At 49.5% G+C, this 18,350-nt stretch overlaps 3 protein-coding genes across 5 annotated transcripts; 2 read left to right on the forward strand and 1 right to left on the reverse strand.

The window, feature by feature from the left end:
• LOC120821759 (F-box only protein 40) lies at positions 1 to 4,560 on the reverse strand. 2 transcript variants are annotated; one of them, XM_040180733.2, is made up of 6 exons: positions 4,343 to 4,560; positions 2,781 to 3,935; positions 1,928 to 2,214; positions 1,546 to 1,677; positions 1,031 to 1,367; positions 1 to 563 (listed from the first exon to the last, which is right to left on the reverse strand). In XM_040180733.2, the coding sequence occupies exons 1-6, from the start codon at positions 4,343 to 4,345 to the stop codon at positions 345 to 347; spliced, it is 2,133 nt and encodes a 710-aa protein (XP_040036667.2). In that variant the 5' UTR covers positions 4,346 to 4,560; the 3' UTR covers positions 1 to 344. The 2 variants fall into 2 exon arrangements, with proteins under 2 accessions (XP_040036667.2, XP_040036668.2); XM_040180734.2 differs by having other exon boundaries at positions 1,585 to 1,677; positions 4,343 to 4,548.
• Positions 4,561 to 4,948: 388 nt separating this feature from the next.
• Positions 4,949 to 13,658, forward strand: LOC120821757 (F-box only protein 40). 2 transcript variants are annotated; one of them, XM_040180730.2, is made up of 9 exons: positions 4,949 to 5,087; positions 5,603 to 5,639; positions 5,763 to 6,312; positions 6,403 to 6,818; positions 8,252 to 8,431; positions 8,729 to 8,970; positions 9,058 to 9,189; positions 12,915 to 13,248; positions 13,324 to 13,658. In XM_040180730.2, the coding sequence occupies exons 2-9, from the start codon at positions 5,637 to 5,639 to the stop codon at positions 13,534 to 13,536; spliced, it is 2,070 nt and encodes a 689-aa protein (XP_040036664.2). In that variant the 5' UTR covers positions 4,949 to 5,087; positions 5,603 to 5,636; the 3' UTR covers positions 13,537 to 13,658. The 2 variants fall into 2 exon arrangements, with proteins under 2 accessions (XP_040036664.2, XP_077961381.1); XM_078105255.1 differs by having other exon boundaries at positions 4,974 to 5,065.
• Positions 13,659 to 14,278: 620 nt separating this feature from the next.
• Positions 14,279 to 17,166, forward strand: LOC120821789 (uncharacterized). The gene is made up of 4 exons (XM_040180809.2): positions 14,279 to 14,634; positions 14,935 to 15,083; positions 15,216 to 15,263; positions 16,016 to 17,166. The coding sequence occupies exons 1-4, from the start codon at positions 14,321 to 14,323 to the stop codon at positions 16,729 to 16,731; spliced, it is 1,227 nt and encodes a 408-aa protein (XP_040036743.2). The 5' UTR covers positions 14,279 to 14,320; the 3' UTR covers positions 16,732 to 17,166.
• Positions 17,167 to 18,350: the final 1,184 nt, after the last annotated feature.

The raw sequence follows: 18,350 nt of genomic DNA on the forward strand, positions 1-18,350 counted from the left end.
TTTCCTTTGGTGATTCTTTTAGTTTGAAATGTACAAAGGCTTCTGCTCTCAGCTCAGATACAGCACTGCTTAAGCTGCGTTTATCCATGACATCATTTTCATTTAATTTACTTTTTTGCATTTTTTATTTATTCAGGTCCATTCAGGTTCCAAACTACAATAACACTTATTGGCAGCATTTCAAATGTGTAGATGCTCCTGATTTGTTCTTAATTCTATAAAGTTTTAAGATCACTCAGGTTTCACTCAGTTTTGAGTGCATTCACCTTTGTTTTAAGATGAGGCAACATGCAACTAACCACATGTAGTTCGTAATACCAAATAACCGATCAAATCAGCATCAACTACATCACAACCCTCTTCTGCTGGAACGAGGTAAGAGTGGGACCTTCACAGCTTGTCTTAGTTTGGACCTCTTCTTGTCTGACGTGTGGCAGGCGAATCTTCTCTGTCCGGGTCTCTCTCTCATAGCAGGGACACACCTTCAGGTGCTCTGACATGGACGGGACGTCTCGGAAGCCCCAATTCCCCACGGGAGAGAATAAAGAGCTGAACTGCCAGACCTGAGGAGACAAGAAAGAGAGAGAAAATAAGAGAGAGAGAGATGAATATTCAGGCCTATATTTTCATTTACACACAATATTCTCTCAAAATAGTAACATAATTGGAGTCAATCAAATATTACATGTCAGTTAAGCAGTAAAGGACAGTACTCTTTGAGGTGAAGCTGCCTGTAGAATATGTAGCTGGTATCCAACCTGAACACTTTGTTAATTTAAACTAAAACAGTCCTGCAATAAAATGAAAGATTACGTTGTAGATGTTGTTTATTCAACAGCAATGAAACTATGGCGTATCTGTCTCTGGCTCGTATCAAACTGTACTCTCCTCCTTAATGTTGACCATCTCTTAAATATTCAAAATAATATATGACAAAATATAAACTGGCAGATGTTGCTGATGAACCTCATGCGATCCACTGTCACTGCTCATGTATGAAGCAGAGAGACAGACTGTGTTCTCATCTCACCGTCTGCTTCACCTTCCACTTTGCCCCCCCGTGCGAGTAGATCTTCTTCTCCCAGCAGAGGGTGACCATCCCTCTCTCCTGCAGCAGGGAGGAGCACACCTGCCTCATCGTCTGGGACACCAGAGACAGCTGAGACAGGGACAGACTGTCCAGGAAACCGGCCATGTGGCGGAGAACCTCGTAGGGCAGCGAGCTCAGAGAGTCCTCTCCTCCTCTTGTCCGACCTCCTCGCTTCCTCGGAGCATCAGAGGAGTCCACTGAGCCTCTGGAATGCTGGGAAGCTCCAGCCAGAGAAACGGGGATGATGGGATGCAGGCTAAAGCAGCCGAGGTCCTGGCTGAAAGAAAACTGGTCTTTCAAAGTTCAAGACGTTTTTACTTGATGCATGATTTATCTCTTTAGGTATCTGTTACCTGGAATAGCTATTTAAAATAGAGCATCACTAAACTCCAGTTTTAGAGTCACGCAATTGGGAATCACTACAACACAAATAAGAACTATGAACAGTGTTATACTTGAAGGAGACACAGGCTTTGTGAGTGGAGGGCTGCAACCTCCTCTGGCTGTAGGTGCATCCCAGGTATGCCAGCGGGCATCTCTGCTCGAACCACCCGTTCATACACATCTGGATGTCACTGTGGATGTTCCTGCACGTGACAGCATTTATTATGTTAAATGTGACAATAACAGTAGATTCAGAATGCTCAACCTAGTAGTAGATAGGAAAATGTTCATCAGCTATTTGTTGGCCGCATGCACGCTTAGACATTGCACCTTTTTAAAACTGTGAACATAATATATATTTGAATTTTAATGGTATTTTTTCAATTTCCCATCCAGGCAAAATTTGGACTTTCAAAAGACAATTTAATAAAAAAGTAAAAAGAGAAAACCCACTTATAATGTTTGCCATATTCTCTGCGCTGGAACATGCGTCCGCAGAGGAAGGTGAAGGCCGAGCTGGCCTTGTGGTGCCGATTGGTGACGCTCTCCAACTGCAGGTGTAGATGCAGTTCCAGCGGTTTCGCAGCATTTAGGTCAGCCAGCGATGTCTCTCCCCGGAACGGAGCAGACAGGAAGTTGTAGGTCTGTGTGCCTTCATCTTGTAACAGACCGTCTGTGCATCTGCTCTCTGCAATGAGGTGACCCCTTTGCTCCTTCTCCAGGGAGCACAGCAGAGATGCCTGAACGCCACATCAATAACATAATGTGATAATGTGTTTATCAGTGGACAATGGAGAGTTGCATCATAGAACCAACTTCCTCTGAGTAAGTAAGTTAATTTCAGTTAAATTATTTCAGCCCTGAAAATGCTTTTATTGTAACACAAAGATACAGTAGGTAAATTTAATGTTCTCTCTGACTTGACAAACACTCTACTATTTTATCATTTCCAGTTACATTAATCCAAGTGAAACCAAAATAAAAGATTGTGAAATGTGAAAGGAGTGAATCATAGTGAAGTGACCACCGATGATTATTAATCCTCTCTGCAATTCAAGCAGCTTCCAGAACTTTGTTTATGGATAAGGTTTCATATTTTGGTTCAGTCTCACAGTGTTGTCTTTGGCCGCGACAGGCAGTTTTTCTCTTTGAAAAAGCTTTAAACTGTACTCAGCATCAAACAGTTTGATTTTATGATATAGAGTCCAATAGTTGGATACTTGCATCACTGCTTGTTTCTGCTTCCCCCCGAGTGGCCAAACAATACCAATAAACGTTGCAAAAAAGGTGCAATGATTCCACTCGCCTGAACCTCCTCCCACACCGGCATCTCCTCTGGCGCCACCCCCAGGTCGCTGGTATCCACAGCTTGATCCTTCTTCTTCTTGTAGAAACTAGGGTTCCGGATGCGGGACTGCTTGGCTGAGAAGCTGGATGGGGTTTTGAAGGTACGCACAGTGATAATCTTCATCGGCTCCACGTGCCCGTACACAAATTCCCTTTCTGGGTTGTCAGCGAGAAAGGAGCAGGATCTGGAGGAAGCAATGCAGGGACCGCTACAGGTATCTGATGGATCTTCTTCTGTCGCAGTGGCCTGACCTTCTCCTCCCCCTTTAGAAAGTTCCCAGTCTCTGCCTGAAGCAGCTGCCTCTCCGGCTTTCCTGCAGCCACCCATCTCCATACTGAACATGCTCTCCCAGGCGTTGTAGTTGTCCAACAGATCCGCATCCAGTCTGGTGTCCCGGGCAACAGCGTCTCTCTCTTCTTGGGTGAGTTCCTGTTCGTACGCAGCGTCAACCTTCTCTTCGTCCTCGTCTTCGTTTTCACCAGGTGTGAGCGCGTCGACCATGTTAGACTCCCAAGTGTGATCCCCGGCCTCCCTCGCAGCCGCCCTTTCTGCTGCCTCTTTTTCCAGCTCCTTCTTCTTCTTCTTCTTCTTCTTCTTCTTCTTCTTCTCCTCTCGCCTCCTTTTCTTCTCGTCCGCTTCCACACTCTGGGTCAGTTCTGGGAACAGATTTCTCATCTTCATGGAGTGAAACAAGAGGTCCTGGTCATTCAAGGCCATGGCCAAGTCCAGACATGTGCCCTGCTCTCTTTTGCCGAGCAGGTTTTTGTGCAGTTCGAGGTTTGGATAAGAATGGGCGTCGTTAGCCGGCCACCGGTTCCACTCCATGGAGCAGCACACCACGCTGGCCGGACACGCCTGCAGGTGAGCTGCCTGGGAGGAGCGCGGCAGGTGGAGCGGGCAGCCGTATTCGGCGTTGAGGCAGGGCACCCTGACGTTAGGACAGAGCAGCAGGTGATCCTCCTCTTTGCAAAGGTGGAAGAGAGCTCCACAGTGCAGGCGGCAGGGGATGAGCGCACAGCACACGGAGACCTCCACCCGAGCCCTGCAGCGCCGGCTGTAGCAGGAATCACAGTGGACATGCGGTCGCACCCTGGAGGCCCGGGAACGCTGACTCTGATCGGGTTTAGGGAGGAAGAAAGGAAAACGATGTGACATTGATTGTCAGAAGAAGAAGAAAAAAATCATCCATTTTTTATTTAAAGAGCACCCTGGCGTTTTTATTTCTACTAGTTCAATGGCCTTTGAAAACGCGCCTCTCCATGGCTCGTTTCTTGGCTCGTGGCGTTTCTTGAGTACCTTTCAATCTAAAAACCTTCACACTCAAGATTGTGCTTCCTTCTGTCCTTAGCAATACCCGTGATGTAACATGCAGTACTTGAATCTCAGTACTATGTAGCTGCTTGTGAAATACAACATGGTTCATAAAAAATCACCTGGGGCAGTTTACGTTTAGGTCATTTTTGGATATGAAAATATTGAATAACGTTATTATGCTGACTAGTTGCAAAGTAAAACCCTACCATGCTTTAGATCCTGCAGGTCCTGCAAACAAAGAAGAAACTATGTATCTCGAAGTGTTGCACTTGGAGGCCAGCAGGGTCCTGAGATACTGGATATTGGAACTGAATCACAAGCTTATGCCTATGGTGCCCCGAGAGAAGAGAAAGCAGTGAAACAAACTCCTCGTTCTCCGTCTTGTGCTTAGACCAAGTGTTTAAGAGTGAGTGAGTGTGTGTGTGTCTCTTTGCTATTTGTGTGTTTTATAAATAGAGTCGAGCACCAACTGAGAAATGTTACGCATGTGGTCAGAAACATGGTTTGGGTTACTAGCGCCCTGAGAGACTGTATCAGGAAACCTCCTGCACCTTCTTCCCTCTGATTCACATTGAGGTGCTTGAGGAGCAAAATGACTCCCTAATATCCAAACAGTGTCCTCTAGTGGCGCTTCGATCGAAACGTTGCAGGCGTATATCTTATTGCAGCCATTCTTTGTTGCGGCTCTGCACTTGATACGGCTGCACATTCATTTGGCCCCTGAATGAATAGATAGAGTTTGGTTGCCACGGTTGAATCCACGAGAGAAACTGGGGGCGTTGGGTGGGGGGGGGGGGGGGCGGTGTTGGGGCGGGGGGACTCCTGCTGAACCTGCTTGCTGCTTCTTGGCTAATTTTAACCTGGCAGTTCAAACATGCAAAGAGACCAAAAGCAACGTTATAAAACAAGGGGGAAGCAACACGTCTGAGGTGGGACCTTCGACTGAATAAGGTTTGATCCCACCATGTTTGACAATGTTTATTTGTGTTAGTTTAAAGCAAGCAGTACAAGGAAATGTGTTACTATTGGTAACAAAACTGTAAAAGTAAATCATTCCTTCTAGCGGTCGTCTGAGTTACCTTGTGCTAAAGGACACATAACTAATTACAGCTCCTCGTTTAATAAGAACATGGAAAAAATACATTTAAATGCAATCTTGTAAGAGGGCTTTTTGAGCCCACAATGATGCTTCCCATTGCTGTTTGTTGATCATGACATGCGTAATACATGAAACAAACAAAAAAAAGATTGTTTCAAAAACTCCTCATGGCAAGCCTCTAAAAGTCCTTCAAAGTAAACCAGAAGGGTGTAATCTATGTTTGACTTGCTATATGTGACAAGTGATGATGGATGTCAGGCAAACATTGCTTTGTCTTTAGTGATTATATAAAAGAGTGAGTAACACCTGTGATTCACTATTTAGGGTATTTAACATTACATGAATCTGTGTGTCATTTCACTTTCAGGATTCCAAAATATCTTGTTCAGCGTCCAGTAGACATGGTGAGTCACAGACATTCCACAATCCAATTATTGTTGAATCATATTCATGCAACTTTGATGCACAACGTTTATTATGCAGTTTCTACGTTGTTAGAGCGCAATTTTTCTTTCCCACCCGATCAGAGTCAGCGTTCCCGGGCCTCCAGGGTGCGACCGCATGTCCACTGTGATTCCTGCTACAGCCGGCGCTGCAGGGCTCGGGTGGAGGTCTCTGTGTGCTGTGCGCTCATCCCCTGCCGCCTGCACTGTGGAGCTCTCTTCCACCTTTGCAAAGAGGAGGATCACCTGCTGCTCTGTCCTAACGTCAGGGTGCCCTGCCTCAACGCCGAGTACGGCTGCCCGCTCCACCTGCCGCGCTCCTCCCAGGCAGCTCACCTGCAGGCGTGTCCGGCCAGCGTGGTGTGCTGCTCCATGGAGTGGCTCCGGTGGCCGGCCGATGACACAGACCCACACGGAGGCTTGGCCCTGCAGGAGAACGTGCTGAAGGAAATCAAGGGGCAGCAGGAGCCTCTGGATCTGGCCATGGCCCTGGTGGATCAGTCAGACCTTTATGACCGCTTGAAAATGGCGGCTATCTTTCCAGAGCTGATGGAAGCAGTCACAGAGGAAGTGAAGGAGGAGAAGAGTGACGGGACGGCAATGGGAGGTTCTCTCAATGGTGTCACAGACAAAGGTAAAACATGTTTTCGTCCGTAATTGAAACAGGCAACATAGTAAAATAACACATCTGTTGTCCTTACACCGCACACATCTGCACCTGCAGAAAACGGCTTGCGTGAGGACAGCTTTGAGGAAGAGCCTCTACAGAACGGAGTGGGGCAAGCCTCAGGCATCAGCAAGGAGAAGTACGACCTGTGTGAGATGATGTTCGGCATGGAGAAAGGCGGCTGTGCTGCTGCTCAGGCAAACCAAGACGACCCCAAGCCCGGTGAGAAGGTCGCAGAAGGGTCGCAGAAGGACGAAGTAGTCGCGGATAAGACTGGTCAGGCCCCGTGGCAGGAGGGGGTCATGGAGCGTCTGGGACAGGAGCTCACACCGCAGGAGTACAACATGTATGTGATGCATCACGGGCGCATGCTGCTTACTTTCGGAAAGATCAAGGCCTGCACACCGAGGGAGGACGATTTTGTCTACGGCAGCCTGGAGCCTATCCCTGTCCAGACCTTGCACTCCTTCAAGGTGATGATTTAATTTATCGTTAAATATAACTGGTTTTATCACCCGTACAAGGTGTCAGCTTGCATCAACCACAGTGGTGACCTACTTCCTTTCGAGCATACCCACGGCTCAAATCTCAGCGGGCCTGAACAGCAATAAAAAAAACTGTGACGGGTGTGTGAAGGTGCGCCAGGAAAAAGATATTTCATTTTAAAAACGCAGACGTTCAACGATGCTAATCCGACATTATTCTTAACGTAAGCGGTAAGACTCCCAAATTGGCTGCAGGCATACTGTCTGCAGCCAATAGGAAAAAAATAAACAATAAAAATAAAAAAGGTTACGGTTGAGTATAAGACTCGCAGGCACAACGGACTTGTTTAAATGCACAAGTGAAGGATCATTGTTTTATAAATTCTTTCTTTAATAGTTAGTAATAGTTAGTTAAAATATTCGGTATTCTCTTTGACGCGGTCTAAAACTGCTCTGTGGCGCTGCCTGTATGTTGTTGGGAGAAAGACCCAGTGTGTGTTGTCTCTTTCAGATAATCTCACATTCAGGTATTGCTGCCATAAAGTAAATGTTTAAAGTGTTTTCGTAGGTACACTGAACTTTGGTTAAACAAGGTTGTCACATATTTTGGTTTGTGGTTTGACTCACTTGGCTGAGTCTCCAGACGTACATTAACCTACTTGTGTAGTAACCACACGTCTATGTAGACGACCAGCAGCGTCATGAACAGGATCCTTCACATACTTGCCTGTGTACTACGTGTTGGCACTGGAGCCCTGACGCTGTACAGCTATTTCGACAAGCATTTTTGTAACTGTGGAGCTGTGGCTCAAATGCTAGAACGGGTCGTGCTTCGATCACAAGGTCGGTGGATCTATCTCTGGCTGGTCTTGTCTGCATTTCAAAGTGTCCTTGAGTGAGGCATTGAACCCCAAGCTGCCCCCCCCCCTCCTGCACTTTACAGCTCGGCAGCTTTAGCAACTGGCAACAACAAGTAAAGCATTGCCAAAATGTAATGGGTAAAACTCCCCTTTGGAAGCTCTGTGAGGAGAAGATTGAATGGACTATTTTGAGAGCAATTGTTTTGGTCCTTCCGAACTGAGGATGACGCATATGAAAACATCCTGTTAACAACATTTATAGAGACGCCCTAATTGTTTCGTTACATCCCCTTTTTTATACCCCTTTTCGGCCAAATTAAATCTGGAGTTGGACACACAGTAGCCTGCTCGTCCACTAACAGGAAGGTGAAACATCGAAAACTGTAGGAGCGGTGCACAAACTACAGCAACTAGGAGGCGCTTGATCCAGATATAATGGCCACTCAGCCTAATATAACCCTGAACCCCCCCCACTGTCCAACTGACACAAAACCCATTTACAGAAGATGTGTGCGTTGTGCTCTCCTGACTCACTATGTCAAATGTATTTCCTCCTGTAAGGTGCCCGACAGCTATCACTACAGCAGAAGGCGAGTTCATCACTATGACACAAAGCGGCCTCCGAGCGAGCCTCGCGGCGTGGACACGTCCGACCTCGTACTCGTGGAGGAGGACTGCTTTAGTGACGAAGCAGCAGCCACATTGCTGGGCTACGCAGAAATAGAGGTCAGGGGTCACAAGGTCAGTCAGATATTTATGACATTATATGCAACGTGCTGGTTAACAAGCTCCAAAAAATAAAAATTGTACCATCAAAAACATGCATTCTCGAATAAATAAATTGAATCCAACTTGAAACCAGTTTCAAGTTACCGCAATTTGATTTTTTTAATTTTGTGGAAGAGTACAAAATGTAGCTCCTGCATACCGTTTACATTTATGGTACATTTATTGAATAGCTACATTCTTGTACGACAACATGAGTTCCAGGTAAAACTAGAATGAATGACTTGTTGTGGTTTATTGGTTTCCATTTAGATCAGTGAGTCAAACGCGTCGGACGGGCTCTATGTCGACGTGGCCACGCAGACGCACTCCTTCCGCACGGCTCCGTTTAAAGCGAGCACGACGCTCGCCGAGGTGACGGTGGACCGACCGCTGAAGCTTCATCTTCAGCTGCAGTCGGAGAGGGTGAACAGCAGAAACACCAGAGCCAACAGTGTCTTCTCCTTCCTCTGCGGTCACACCTTCCACCGCAGGGAGTTCTCCACACATTTCAGGTGTCTCTATACTGCTGACCATGGAGTGTATATGGTGGAAAAAACCATTAAAGTAATGCCACGTCCATTTTGTCTCCTCGCTTCCAGGAACGTCCACTGTGACATTCAGACGAGTCTGAGCGGGTGGTTCGAGCAGAGATGCCCCCTATCCTACCTGGGGTGCACCTACAGCCACAGGAGGTTTCAGCCCTCCACACAGAAAGCCAGCGTCTCTTATGAGTGAGAGTATTTCAAATTCATTGATCCTGATTCAAATATTTGGGTCTTGCCATAATTTATATTCTTATTCACTCCTACCAGCAGACAGCTAAGGAGCCAGATAGTTTCCTCTGGATTTTCTATAGACAATAAACAGAAGAATATGAATATTAGACAGGTTGCAACCTCTTGACAATCAAAGTCAATGCAGAAGTGCCCTAATCCTGCAGAGGGCGACTGCTCTGGTTGCGAAACAAGTGTGATTATATAGTCTGTGTCAGGGTAGCGGGTGGAAGGCAGGACTCAAACGCAGACTTTTCCAAAACAAAAGACTTTAATAGTCAAAAAACACAGGAACCGGGGGCAAAAGCACACAGGCGAGAAACTACGGCGATCCAAGACGAAAGACAAGGACATGCGTGGCGAAAGACAATGACGCGACAAGTGACACACGGCTTAAATACACAAGGGAGGTGCAGGTGATTGGACACAGGTGGAAACTATTAGACGAACACAGGGGATGACGAGACAAGGCAGGAAGTGAAGTTACCCGGGGACACGAGTGGCAGAAAACTACAAAATAAGACAGGAAGTGAACCACACCGTGACAGTACCCCCCCCTCAAGGACCGACTTCCAGGCGGCTCACACTAGAGCGAAACAAGGGGTGGGGGGGAGGGAAACCCGAGACGTTGGTCGGACCACCCGGGAAACTCTGGCGGGCGGCCAGACGAGCGGGGAGCCTCTGGGGGTCGGCCCGGCGGGCGGTCCTTTCGCCGGCTCCGGAGCGGTGACCACAGGGCACGGAACGTCTCAGGAATGGCAGGCTCTGAGAAACTGGAAACCTCCGGGGTCGTCGGCGGCAGCTCGGGGACACGGGAAACCTCCGGGGTAGTCGGCGCCGGCTCGGGGACACGGAACACCTCCGTAGTCGGCGCCGGCCCGGGGACACGGAACACCTCCGTAGTCGGCTCCGGCCCGGGGACACGGAACACCTCTGCAGTCGGCGCCGGCTCGGGGACACGGAACACCTCCGTAGTCGGCGCCGGCTCGGGGACACGGAACACCTCCGTAGTCGGCTCCGGCCCGGGGACACGGAACACCTCTGCAGTCGGCGCCGGCTCGGGGACACGGGAAACCTCCGGGGTAGTCGGCGGCGCCGGCTCGGGGACACGGGAAACCTCCGGGGTAGTCGGCGGCGCCGGCTCGGGGACACGGGAAACCTCCGGGGTAGTCGGCTCCGCCGGCTCGGGGACACGGGAAACCTCCGGGGTAGTCGGCTCCGCCGGCTCGGGGACACGGGAAACCTCCGGGGTAGTCGGCTCCGCCGGCTCGGGGACACGGAACACCTCCGTAGTCGGCTCCGCCGGCTCGGGGACACGGAACACCTCCGTAGTCGGCGCCGGCTCGGGGACACGGAACACCTCCGTAGTCGGCGCCGGCTCGGGGACACGGAACACCTCCGTAGTCGGCGCCGGCTCGGGGACACGGAACACCTCCGTAGTCGGCGCCGGCTCGGGGACACGGAACACCTCCGTAGTCGGCGCCGGCTCGGGGACACGGAACACCTCCGTAGTCGGCGCCGGCCCGGGGACACGGAACACCTCCGTAGTCGGCGCCGGCCCGGGGACACGGAACACCTCCGTAGTCGGCGCCGGCCCGGGGACACGGAACACCTCCGTAGTCGGCGCCGGCCCGGGGACACGGAACACCTCCGTAGTCGGCGCCGGCCCGGGGACACGGAACACCTCCGTAGTCGGCGCCGGCCCGGGGACACGGAACACCTCCGTAGTCGGCTCCGGCTCGGGGACACGGAACACCTCCGCAGTCGGCTCCAGCTCGGGGACACGGAACACCTCCGGAGTCGGCTCCAGCCCGGGGACACGGAACACCTCCGCAGTCGGCGGCGGCTCAGCCCCACCCACAACCCACCCCGTAGCCCCCCCCTCAAGGGCCGGATCCCAGACGGCCCTCAAATCACCAACGGGAGGGTGGGAGAGGACCATGGGATGGGAGGGAGGGAGCCCGAGTCTCGGAGCGGGGACCGGGGGCGTCGGGGTCATGAGTCTCGGAGCGGGGACCGGGGGCGTCGGGGTCATGAGTCTCGGAGCGGGGACCGGGGGCGTCGGGGTCATGAGTCTCGGAGCGGGGACCGGGGGCGTCGGGGTCATGAGTCTCGGAGCGGGGACCGGTACTGGTCGGGTCGGGGGCATGGAGCGTGGCGCCGGAACTGGTCGGGTCGGGGGCATGGAGCGTGGCGCCGGAACTGGTCGGGTCGGGGGCATGGAGCGTGGCGCCGGAACTGGTCGGGTCGGGGGCATGGAGCGTGGCGCCGGAACTGGTCGGGTCGGGGGCATGGAGCGTGGCGCCGGAACTGGTCGGGGGCATGGAGCGTGGCGCCGGAACTGGTCGGGTCGGGGGCATGGAGCGTGGCGCCGGAACTGGTCGGGTCGGGGGCATGGAGCGTGGCGCCGGAACTGGTCGGGTCGGGGGCATGGAGCGTGGCGCCGGAACTGGTCGGGTCGGGGGCATGGAGCGTGGCGCCGGAACTGGTCGGGTCGGGGGCATGGAACGTGGTGCTGGTACCGGGGGCATGGATCGTGGCGCTGGCTCGGGGGCATGGCTGAGAGTCGGGCCGGCCCAGCGGGAACGGGAGAACGCTGCGGCAGCCCAGCGGGAACGGGAGAACGCTGCGGCAGCCCAGCGGGAACGGGAGAACGCTGCGGCGGCCCAGCGGGAACGGGAGATCGCTGCGGCGGCCCAGCGGGAACGGGAGATCGCTGCGGCGGCCCAGCGGGAACGGGAGATCGCTGCGGCGGCCCAGCGGGAACGGGAGATCGCTGCGGCGGCCCAGCGGGAACGGGAGATCGCTGCGGCGGCCCAGCGGGAACGGGAGATCGCTGCGGCGGCCCAGCGGGAACGGGAGATCGCTTCTTCCGCTTGCTCCTCCTAGGGTTAAGGAGGTCCCGGAGCTCGAGGCAGGCGAGCTGATAGCTCCTGGGACCAAAAACACAGTTTGTTTTCCGCTGCCAGAAGGGACTCCTTACGTCCAGGTAGTCCGGACCGTAGTCTGGCAGCGGGTCTGCTGAGCCCTTCTTTGGTCGCGTCATTCTGTCAGGGTAGCGGGTGGAAGGCAGGACTCAAACGCAGACTTTTCCAAAACAAAAGACTTTAATAGTCAAAAAACACAGGAACCGGGGGCAAAAGCACACAGGCGAGAAACTACGGCGATCCAAGACGAAAGACAAGGACATGCGTGGCGAAAGACAATGACGCGACAAGTGACACAAGAGACACACGGCTTAAATACACAAGGGAGGTGCAGGTGATTGGACACAGGTGGAAACTATTAGACGAACACAGGGGATGACGAGACAAGGCAGGAAGTGAAGTTACCCGGGGACACGAGTGGCAGAAAACTACAAAATAAGACAGGAAGTGAACCACACCGTGACAGTCTGTGAGAAAATGACTCTACTTCTTACGTGATCAATTGTAGAAGATTGTAAATATGACTTTATGGCCTCAATCACAATAGATTTTAGTTAGTGTGATACAGCGTGATGTTCTCTTGGTAAATGATGGTCTACATAATAAAACAGAGAAGATAAGGCTTTAGGGTGTGGCTACCTCGTGAGTAATACAGTTATCTCAATCGCAAAGTTGGACACAAAATAAATTTAGTTAAGAAACTCTGGGTTTGTATTTGCTGAGTGAATGAAGGGCTTTATATTTTTATCCCTCTAGTCATCAGCTGAGGAGTTTCAACCTGCGTCCAGAACTTGAGACCTCAGCAGGTGAAGATCCCGAGCCGCCCAGAGGCTCAGTGGACTCCTCTGATGCTCCGAGGAAGCGAGGAGGTCGGACAAGAGGAGGAGAGGACTCTCTGAGCTCGCTGCCCTACGAGGTTCTCCGCCACATGGCCGGTTTCCTGGACAGTCTGTCCCTGTCTCAGCTGTCTCTGGTGTCCCAGACGATGAGGCAGGTGTGCTCCTCCCTGCTGCAGGAGAGAGGGATGGTCACCCTCTGCTGGGAGAAGAAGATCTACTCGCACGGGGGGGCAAAGTGGAAGGCCAAACCTGTGAGATATGCGTACTATCATCCAATCCATCATGGCAGGCAACCTCATGCTAATTGTGATTCTGTTTCTCTGCAGGTGTGGCAGTTCAGTCACCTCTTCTCCTCGGTGGATTCGTGGCAAATGGTGGACGTACCTCCAATATCTGCTCATCTAAAGGTCTGTCCTTACTACGAGACCTCTCTGCACAGTGAGCCTGTTCCCCTCCTGAGCATGAGCAACAAACAGGAGTGCAGCCAGGAGAGGATGAGCCTCGTCAACCATTTTGCAAGAAACAGATTGCAACAATAACAATTACTACCTGCTGTTTTAGCACTTATTTATGTGTTTCGACTCTGATAATACTGTATAATGATGATGTTGAATGTCACCAAGCACAAACACAGAGCAAATAAAGAAATCCTAAACCTGAAGTATTTCTTCTCCTGTGTGATCAACCTCATATTCAAATGATATGATTGATGGTTTAATGATGATGGTAGAGAGCTTTAATTGATCGATAACAACCAAAAAGAAGAAAGAAGAAAAACAGAAATGGAGGGTTTATCAAGTAGACCAATGAAGATGCAAGGAAATAACTAAATGGAGTTTAGCTCCTCTATGGCTGTAACTAATCTCCATTCAGTTACAGCCATAACTAAGTTAGTTTGCAGATTAGAAATGAACATACGATGGAAACGTTAAATATAGAGTTCATAATTATTGATGGAGACATCAAAAAGTATATTAGTTTAAAAAAATGGCTGTCTTTGAGATCCTGTAAATACTTAAAGTATTACTTAGTTTAAGTACTGCAATGGACCAATCTTAATAATATCTTTTACTTTTTACACTTGAAGTACCGTTTGCTAAATGCACAGATTTATAACTGCAATGTGCCATCTTTTTTTACACGTTTCAGTCCTTTTAAGTGACTCATCGGAATAATTCTGCCAGAGGAAAATAAACAAAGGACCTCATGTGATGCATAAGCTTTGCCAAGACGTTTTTCTTTAAGCAACAGCTGCCACAGCATCACTTCCGCGGAGCTCCTCCTCCTCCTCCTGCTGCTGCCTCACGGCACCGATCACCCCTCATGCGGCACTGCTTTGTTGTGGGTACACCAGCCGCACTGCACGTACACCCAGAAGGTTATGACGAGGTTATTTCTACTCAGACTGCAGCAGGATTCGTTCACGCGGTCGGGGAAAGTCGGTCTGCAGCAACGAGGAAAACCGCTCAGCCGAGCGCACAAGAAACGCGCAAAGCGCCGGTTTGCACGCGCCGAGGATTTCTGCACGGGTCTCCCGGTGTTCTCCATCTCTGCTTCATCGAGGGACAGAGAGGACACGGCGGAGGGAGGAGCATCCATGAGAGACGCGCTGAACGGGGCACCGCTTCAGTATCACGGTAGGCCCACGTTCAGAGTGATGAATGCACAGTTACAGGTAGACGCAGAGGGAACGGCGAGAAAGACAACTGCACGAGGTTAAATAAGGGCTGGCGTTTTGCTCAGTTCAGACAATCGGAAAAATCAGGCAGACGCCATCCCCCTATCTTGATAAATACAAGTGATTTTATTGACTTGGAACAGGCACTTAGTAAGCCTAGCGTCTATGTCGGTCCTCATATTGGACACGTCACAGCTGCTCTGTGAGAAACCTTATCCGGAGACATCCAGCTGCCTGATGCCGGATGCACTGCATGCAGGTTGTGTCGGGGTGCAGCCATGGATGCTGGGAAGCTGGAGCGGCAGGTGGCCAGTGTGGAGAGAGGCATAGCCTTCCTGAAGCAGGAGCACCTGGCCATGCTGACGGGTCTGCAGCTGGAGATCACGCACCTGAGGAGGCGCTGTCATGGTCAGTCCACCGGAGACCTGCTGCCCTCCATCTCTTCATGTGTCACTGAACCACTTGACTATTTGTTCGTCACTCTGTCCCGTCTTTCTCTGTCTGTGTGCCTGTGGTGCTTCTAATCCTTGCGGGCTGCAGAGCTAACGTGTGAGCTGGACTCCAGGTTTCCTGACAGAAGCACAGAAGGTAAGACAGCTGGTCCTTGATGACATATTGAGAAATGATAAGAGGGCGTTATGGAGAGGAAAGCACGGACATCTGTGCAGTAGGAGGAGCATTCAGAAAGACCTCATAATAGAAAGGGTTGCATTGACGAGACATGTCGGAACATTAAGTAAGTAAGTAAGTAAGTTAAGTAAATTAAGTGATCTTTTAATGTATTTGCATTACTATCTGTTGTAGTCATTGTATTTGTTACAGGTACAGGGCTGAACTGATACAATATGCCTCATCGATATTGGCACCGTGACTGACATTATGAAGGGGTGCAATCATCCTTGCATATAATATCATCACATCATATCATAATTGATAAGTGTTTATGTGTAATAAGTGTTTTGCTGACATTCAGTGAGCTACAGCAGAATGCTAAAACATTGAGAGAGAGAGACAAAAACAAGTTTGTCTAACTTAAAATCAGATTTGGCTCCAGACTGGGTCCCAAATCACTGATAAGGAAGTAAATTACTGTATATGTGCTATTTATTTATCTTACTAGATTAGACTGATGCAGCAATAGAAGGAGCATAGAAACGCCCAGTTAAAATGTAATATAAGAGAGAGATTGATAAAGCAGGAATAAAAAAGAGATAGAGAATGGAAAAAAATAAATAACGAATATTGACAACCTAATGGGGAGAATAATCTCCCCATCATCTATGCTGTTTTCTGCACCTTTATTTTCTTCAGTCCATCCTGTATGTGTTTATGCTTCTCAGAGGAAGAAGCAGAGCTGGCAGCACGCTGCGAGGCTGCACAGCGTCTCCTCCAGGAGCAGCAGTGCATGATGGTCGCCACGCGCGGCGAGCTACGGGCCGGCCGGGCACGGGCATCGGCGCTGGGAAGGAGCCTGCGAGAGGAGGAGCGGCATTTCCTGGAGGAACTGAAACGCCGCAGCCACAAGATCACGCTACTGAGTCGAGAGCTGCACCGCCAAAATGTCACCACCACGACCCTCTGCCACGAGCTCCACACCGCGCGCTTGAAACTTTACCAGCAGCAGCGCGGCACGGAGTCCGGGGCCGAGGGAGAGGAGGAACCCAGGACAACGGAGGAAGGAGAAGAAGACAGGGATGATGAAGGAGACGAATGTGAGGAGGATGAAGATTATGAGGAGGAGGGCTCAGACTGGCTCCTGTCACCGCCCCCCCCGGCCTCCCCTAGCCAACGAGAGGCGAGACACAAGAGGCGCGTGAGGGAGGACAGGGTTAGAGCTTGTGTCCCCCAGGAGAGAGTGACGTCACCGCAGAGGCCGCAACCTATGCCTGACCCCGCCGTCTTCTTAGTGCCGCTCAGGTACCGCCTCCTTCGCTTGAGTCAGCCAATCAGAACTCAGCATGGGGAGGGGATGGAGGACGAGTGGGAGGACATAGAGGACAGCAGGGTGCACAGGAGGGTGGACATGGGAGCAGGAGAGGGAGAAACTGCTCTGTGAGAAAGACAACGTGGTCTTCCAGCAGGTTTTCGGCCAAAATCAACCAACAACTCAAGGCTTTTTTTGAGAAAAAAAGCTTAACAAGATGTAAACTTGTGATTGTCCGTAGATTTCAGGATGTGAGTTAAATATTTAGAAGTTAGCTGCACAAACGTAGGTGATCACAACAGCGTATTAACCGAAACTGTCGCATTTATGGAACAACCTGTGCTTGGGAAATGTGAAGGTAAAAAAGACTGGATAATGATACTGTTTCATATGGATGCCTTTTGATTTTAACACTATTGGTCACAGCTTTTGCTTTGTAATTCGTAGCCTTGCCATGAATACTGTGAACAAACCGTACTTTTGACGTACGTGATAACCTGCTTTTTCAATCTAGAAGGCTTAAGGACATTTTGTGTGATTTGCACTTTATTAAATTCATGCAATGTGCCTATAGTCAATGGAAGAGAATTATTTCTGGTGTGTTGTTGTCTTTTGTCTTGGGGTTATAAAAGTTTCAGTCTGTCACCGTAATACTTAAGCAGCAATAACTTTACGAATGGCTCTGTTCTGTCCAAGTAAGGTAGCCCTGACAATGTGAAAGTGAGCCAAAATGTTCAATACAATACAATCCGGACAGAGCTAAAAGGAATTCTGCCATCACTGACTTTTTTTAAATTGACATTATAAAATGTAGAAGTATCTGCTGCAAAAAAAGGCCTGTGTGGCTGTAAAAAGATGTTAAGACCAACCTCTCAAAAATATATATACATATTTTAATCTCTTTTCTTTGTTTAAGTGATCAATGAATCAACCAGACACCCAACTAAAACATTCGCCATCGTTTTCGAGGCATCGACTTTTGAGGCTTTGCCAGAATTTTGGCAACTGAATACCTTTGGGATTAGTCAAACATTTTATTAATTTCCATTTAAAATTTCTCATGTTTCACAGGTCAAACAATTTATCTACTAATCAGGATAATAATCTGCACAATACCTCCAGTATTAAATATCAGTATATTCCTATCTGAACCGTTCACAGCTCACTTCTGGATCTGAACAGTGTGCTGCTCATATGCTTTTATGTCAAATCTTACACTGGGTGGCAGTACAACCAAACCCTAATAGTGATACAAAAATGTAGCCCGATCTGTGTGTTTTGTTAAAGAAACAGAGGGAAATAACTTTCACACAATCCATATTCGTTTTCTTTTGGCCGGTATTTGCCCCCAATCATCACTTCTTGTCGATGCAGTTAAATGAAAACTAAGGTGAGTTTTAATAATTAGAAGATTAAAAAAACACACACACACAAATTCAATAGTTTGGACAACCATGTGAAAACACCCATGCTTCAAACAAGATTCATTCAGTTAATGTACTGAGCTCAAGGACATAGATCACCATGCACAAATGAACCACTGCATCTTAGTAGCCACTTCTGCGTTCCTAAGTCACAATTTAAAGCATCCAATTGAAGTTCACTTAAAATGCAAATCATTTGAGGGAGTACTGTTATTTGGTCAAGTACTATTTTCAATTAATGTATCTATTGATAATCTTGCTGTGACTTGTCCCATTCTGTTCCCACAGTTGTCTTGCAGATCGTGCTCAGAATGTAAATATTCTTGC

This window comes from Gasterosteus aculeatus, chromosome 7 (genome assembly GCF_964276395.1).
Source record: "Gasterosteus aculeatus chromosome 7, fGasAcu3.hap1.1, whole genome shotgun sequence".
Classification (NCBI taxonomy): domain Eukaryota; kingdom Metazoa; phylum Chordata; class Actinopteri; order Perciformes; family Gasterosteidae; genus Gasterosteus; species Gasterosteus aculeatus.

What these genes read in the sequence shown, in the direction of transcription:
- LOC120821789 (XM_040180809.2), top strand. Translation starts at nt 14,321, where the DNA reads ATGCGGCACTGCTTTGTTGTGGGTACACCAGCCGCACTGCACGTACAC. An exon ending in GGCACCGCTTCAGTATCACG is followed by an intron (nt 14,635 to 14,934) that starts GTAGGCCCACGT and finishes CACTGCATGCAG; the next exon opens with GTTGTGTCGGGGTGCAGCCA. An exon ending in TCCTGACAGAAGCACAGAAG is followed by an intron (nt 15,264 to 16,015) that starts GTAAGACAGCTG and finishes TATGCTTCTCAG; the next exon opens with AGGAAGAAGCAGAGCTGGCA.
- LOC120821759 (XM_040180733.2), bottom strand. An exon ending in AAAGCCTGTGTCTCCTTCAA is followed by an intron (nt 1,368 to 1,545) that starts GTATAACACTGT and finishes GTTTTCTTTCAG; the next exon opens with CCAGGACCTCGGCTGCTTTA. An exon ending in AGTGGAAGGTGAAGCAGACG is followed by an intron (nt 564 to 1,030) that starts GTGAGATGAGAA and finishes TTGTCTCCTCAG; the next exon opens with GTCTGGCAGTTCAGCTCTTT.
- LOC120821757 (XM_040180730.2), top strand. An exon ending in CAATGGTGTCACAGACAAAG is followed by an intron (nt 6,313 to 6,402) that starts GTAAAACATGTT and finishes CTGCACCTGCAG; the next exon opens with AAAACGGCTTGCGTGAGGAC. An exon ending in GAGTTCTCCACACATTTCAG is followed by an intron (nt 8,971 to 9,057) that starts GTGTCTCTATAC and finishes CCTCGCTTCCAG; the next exon opens with GAACGTCCACTGTGACATTC.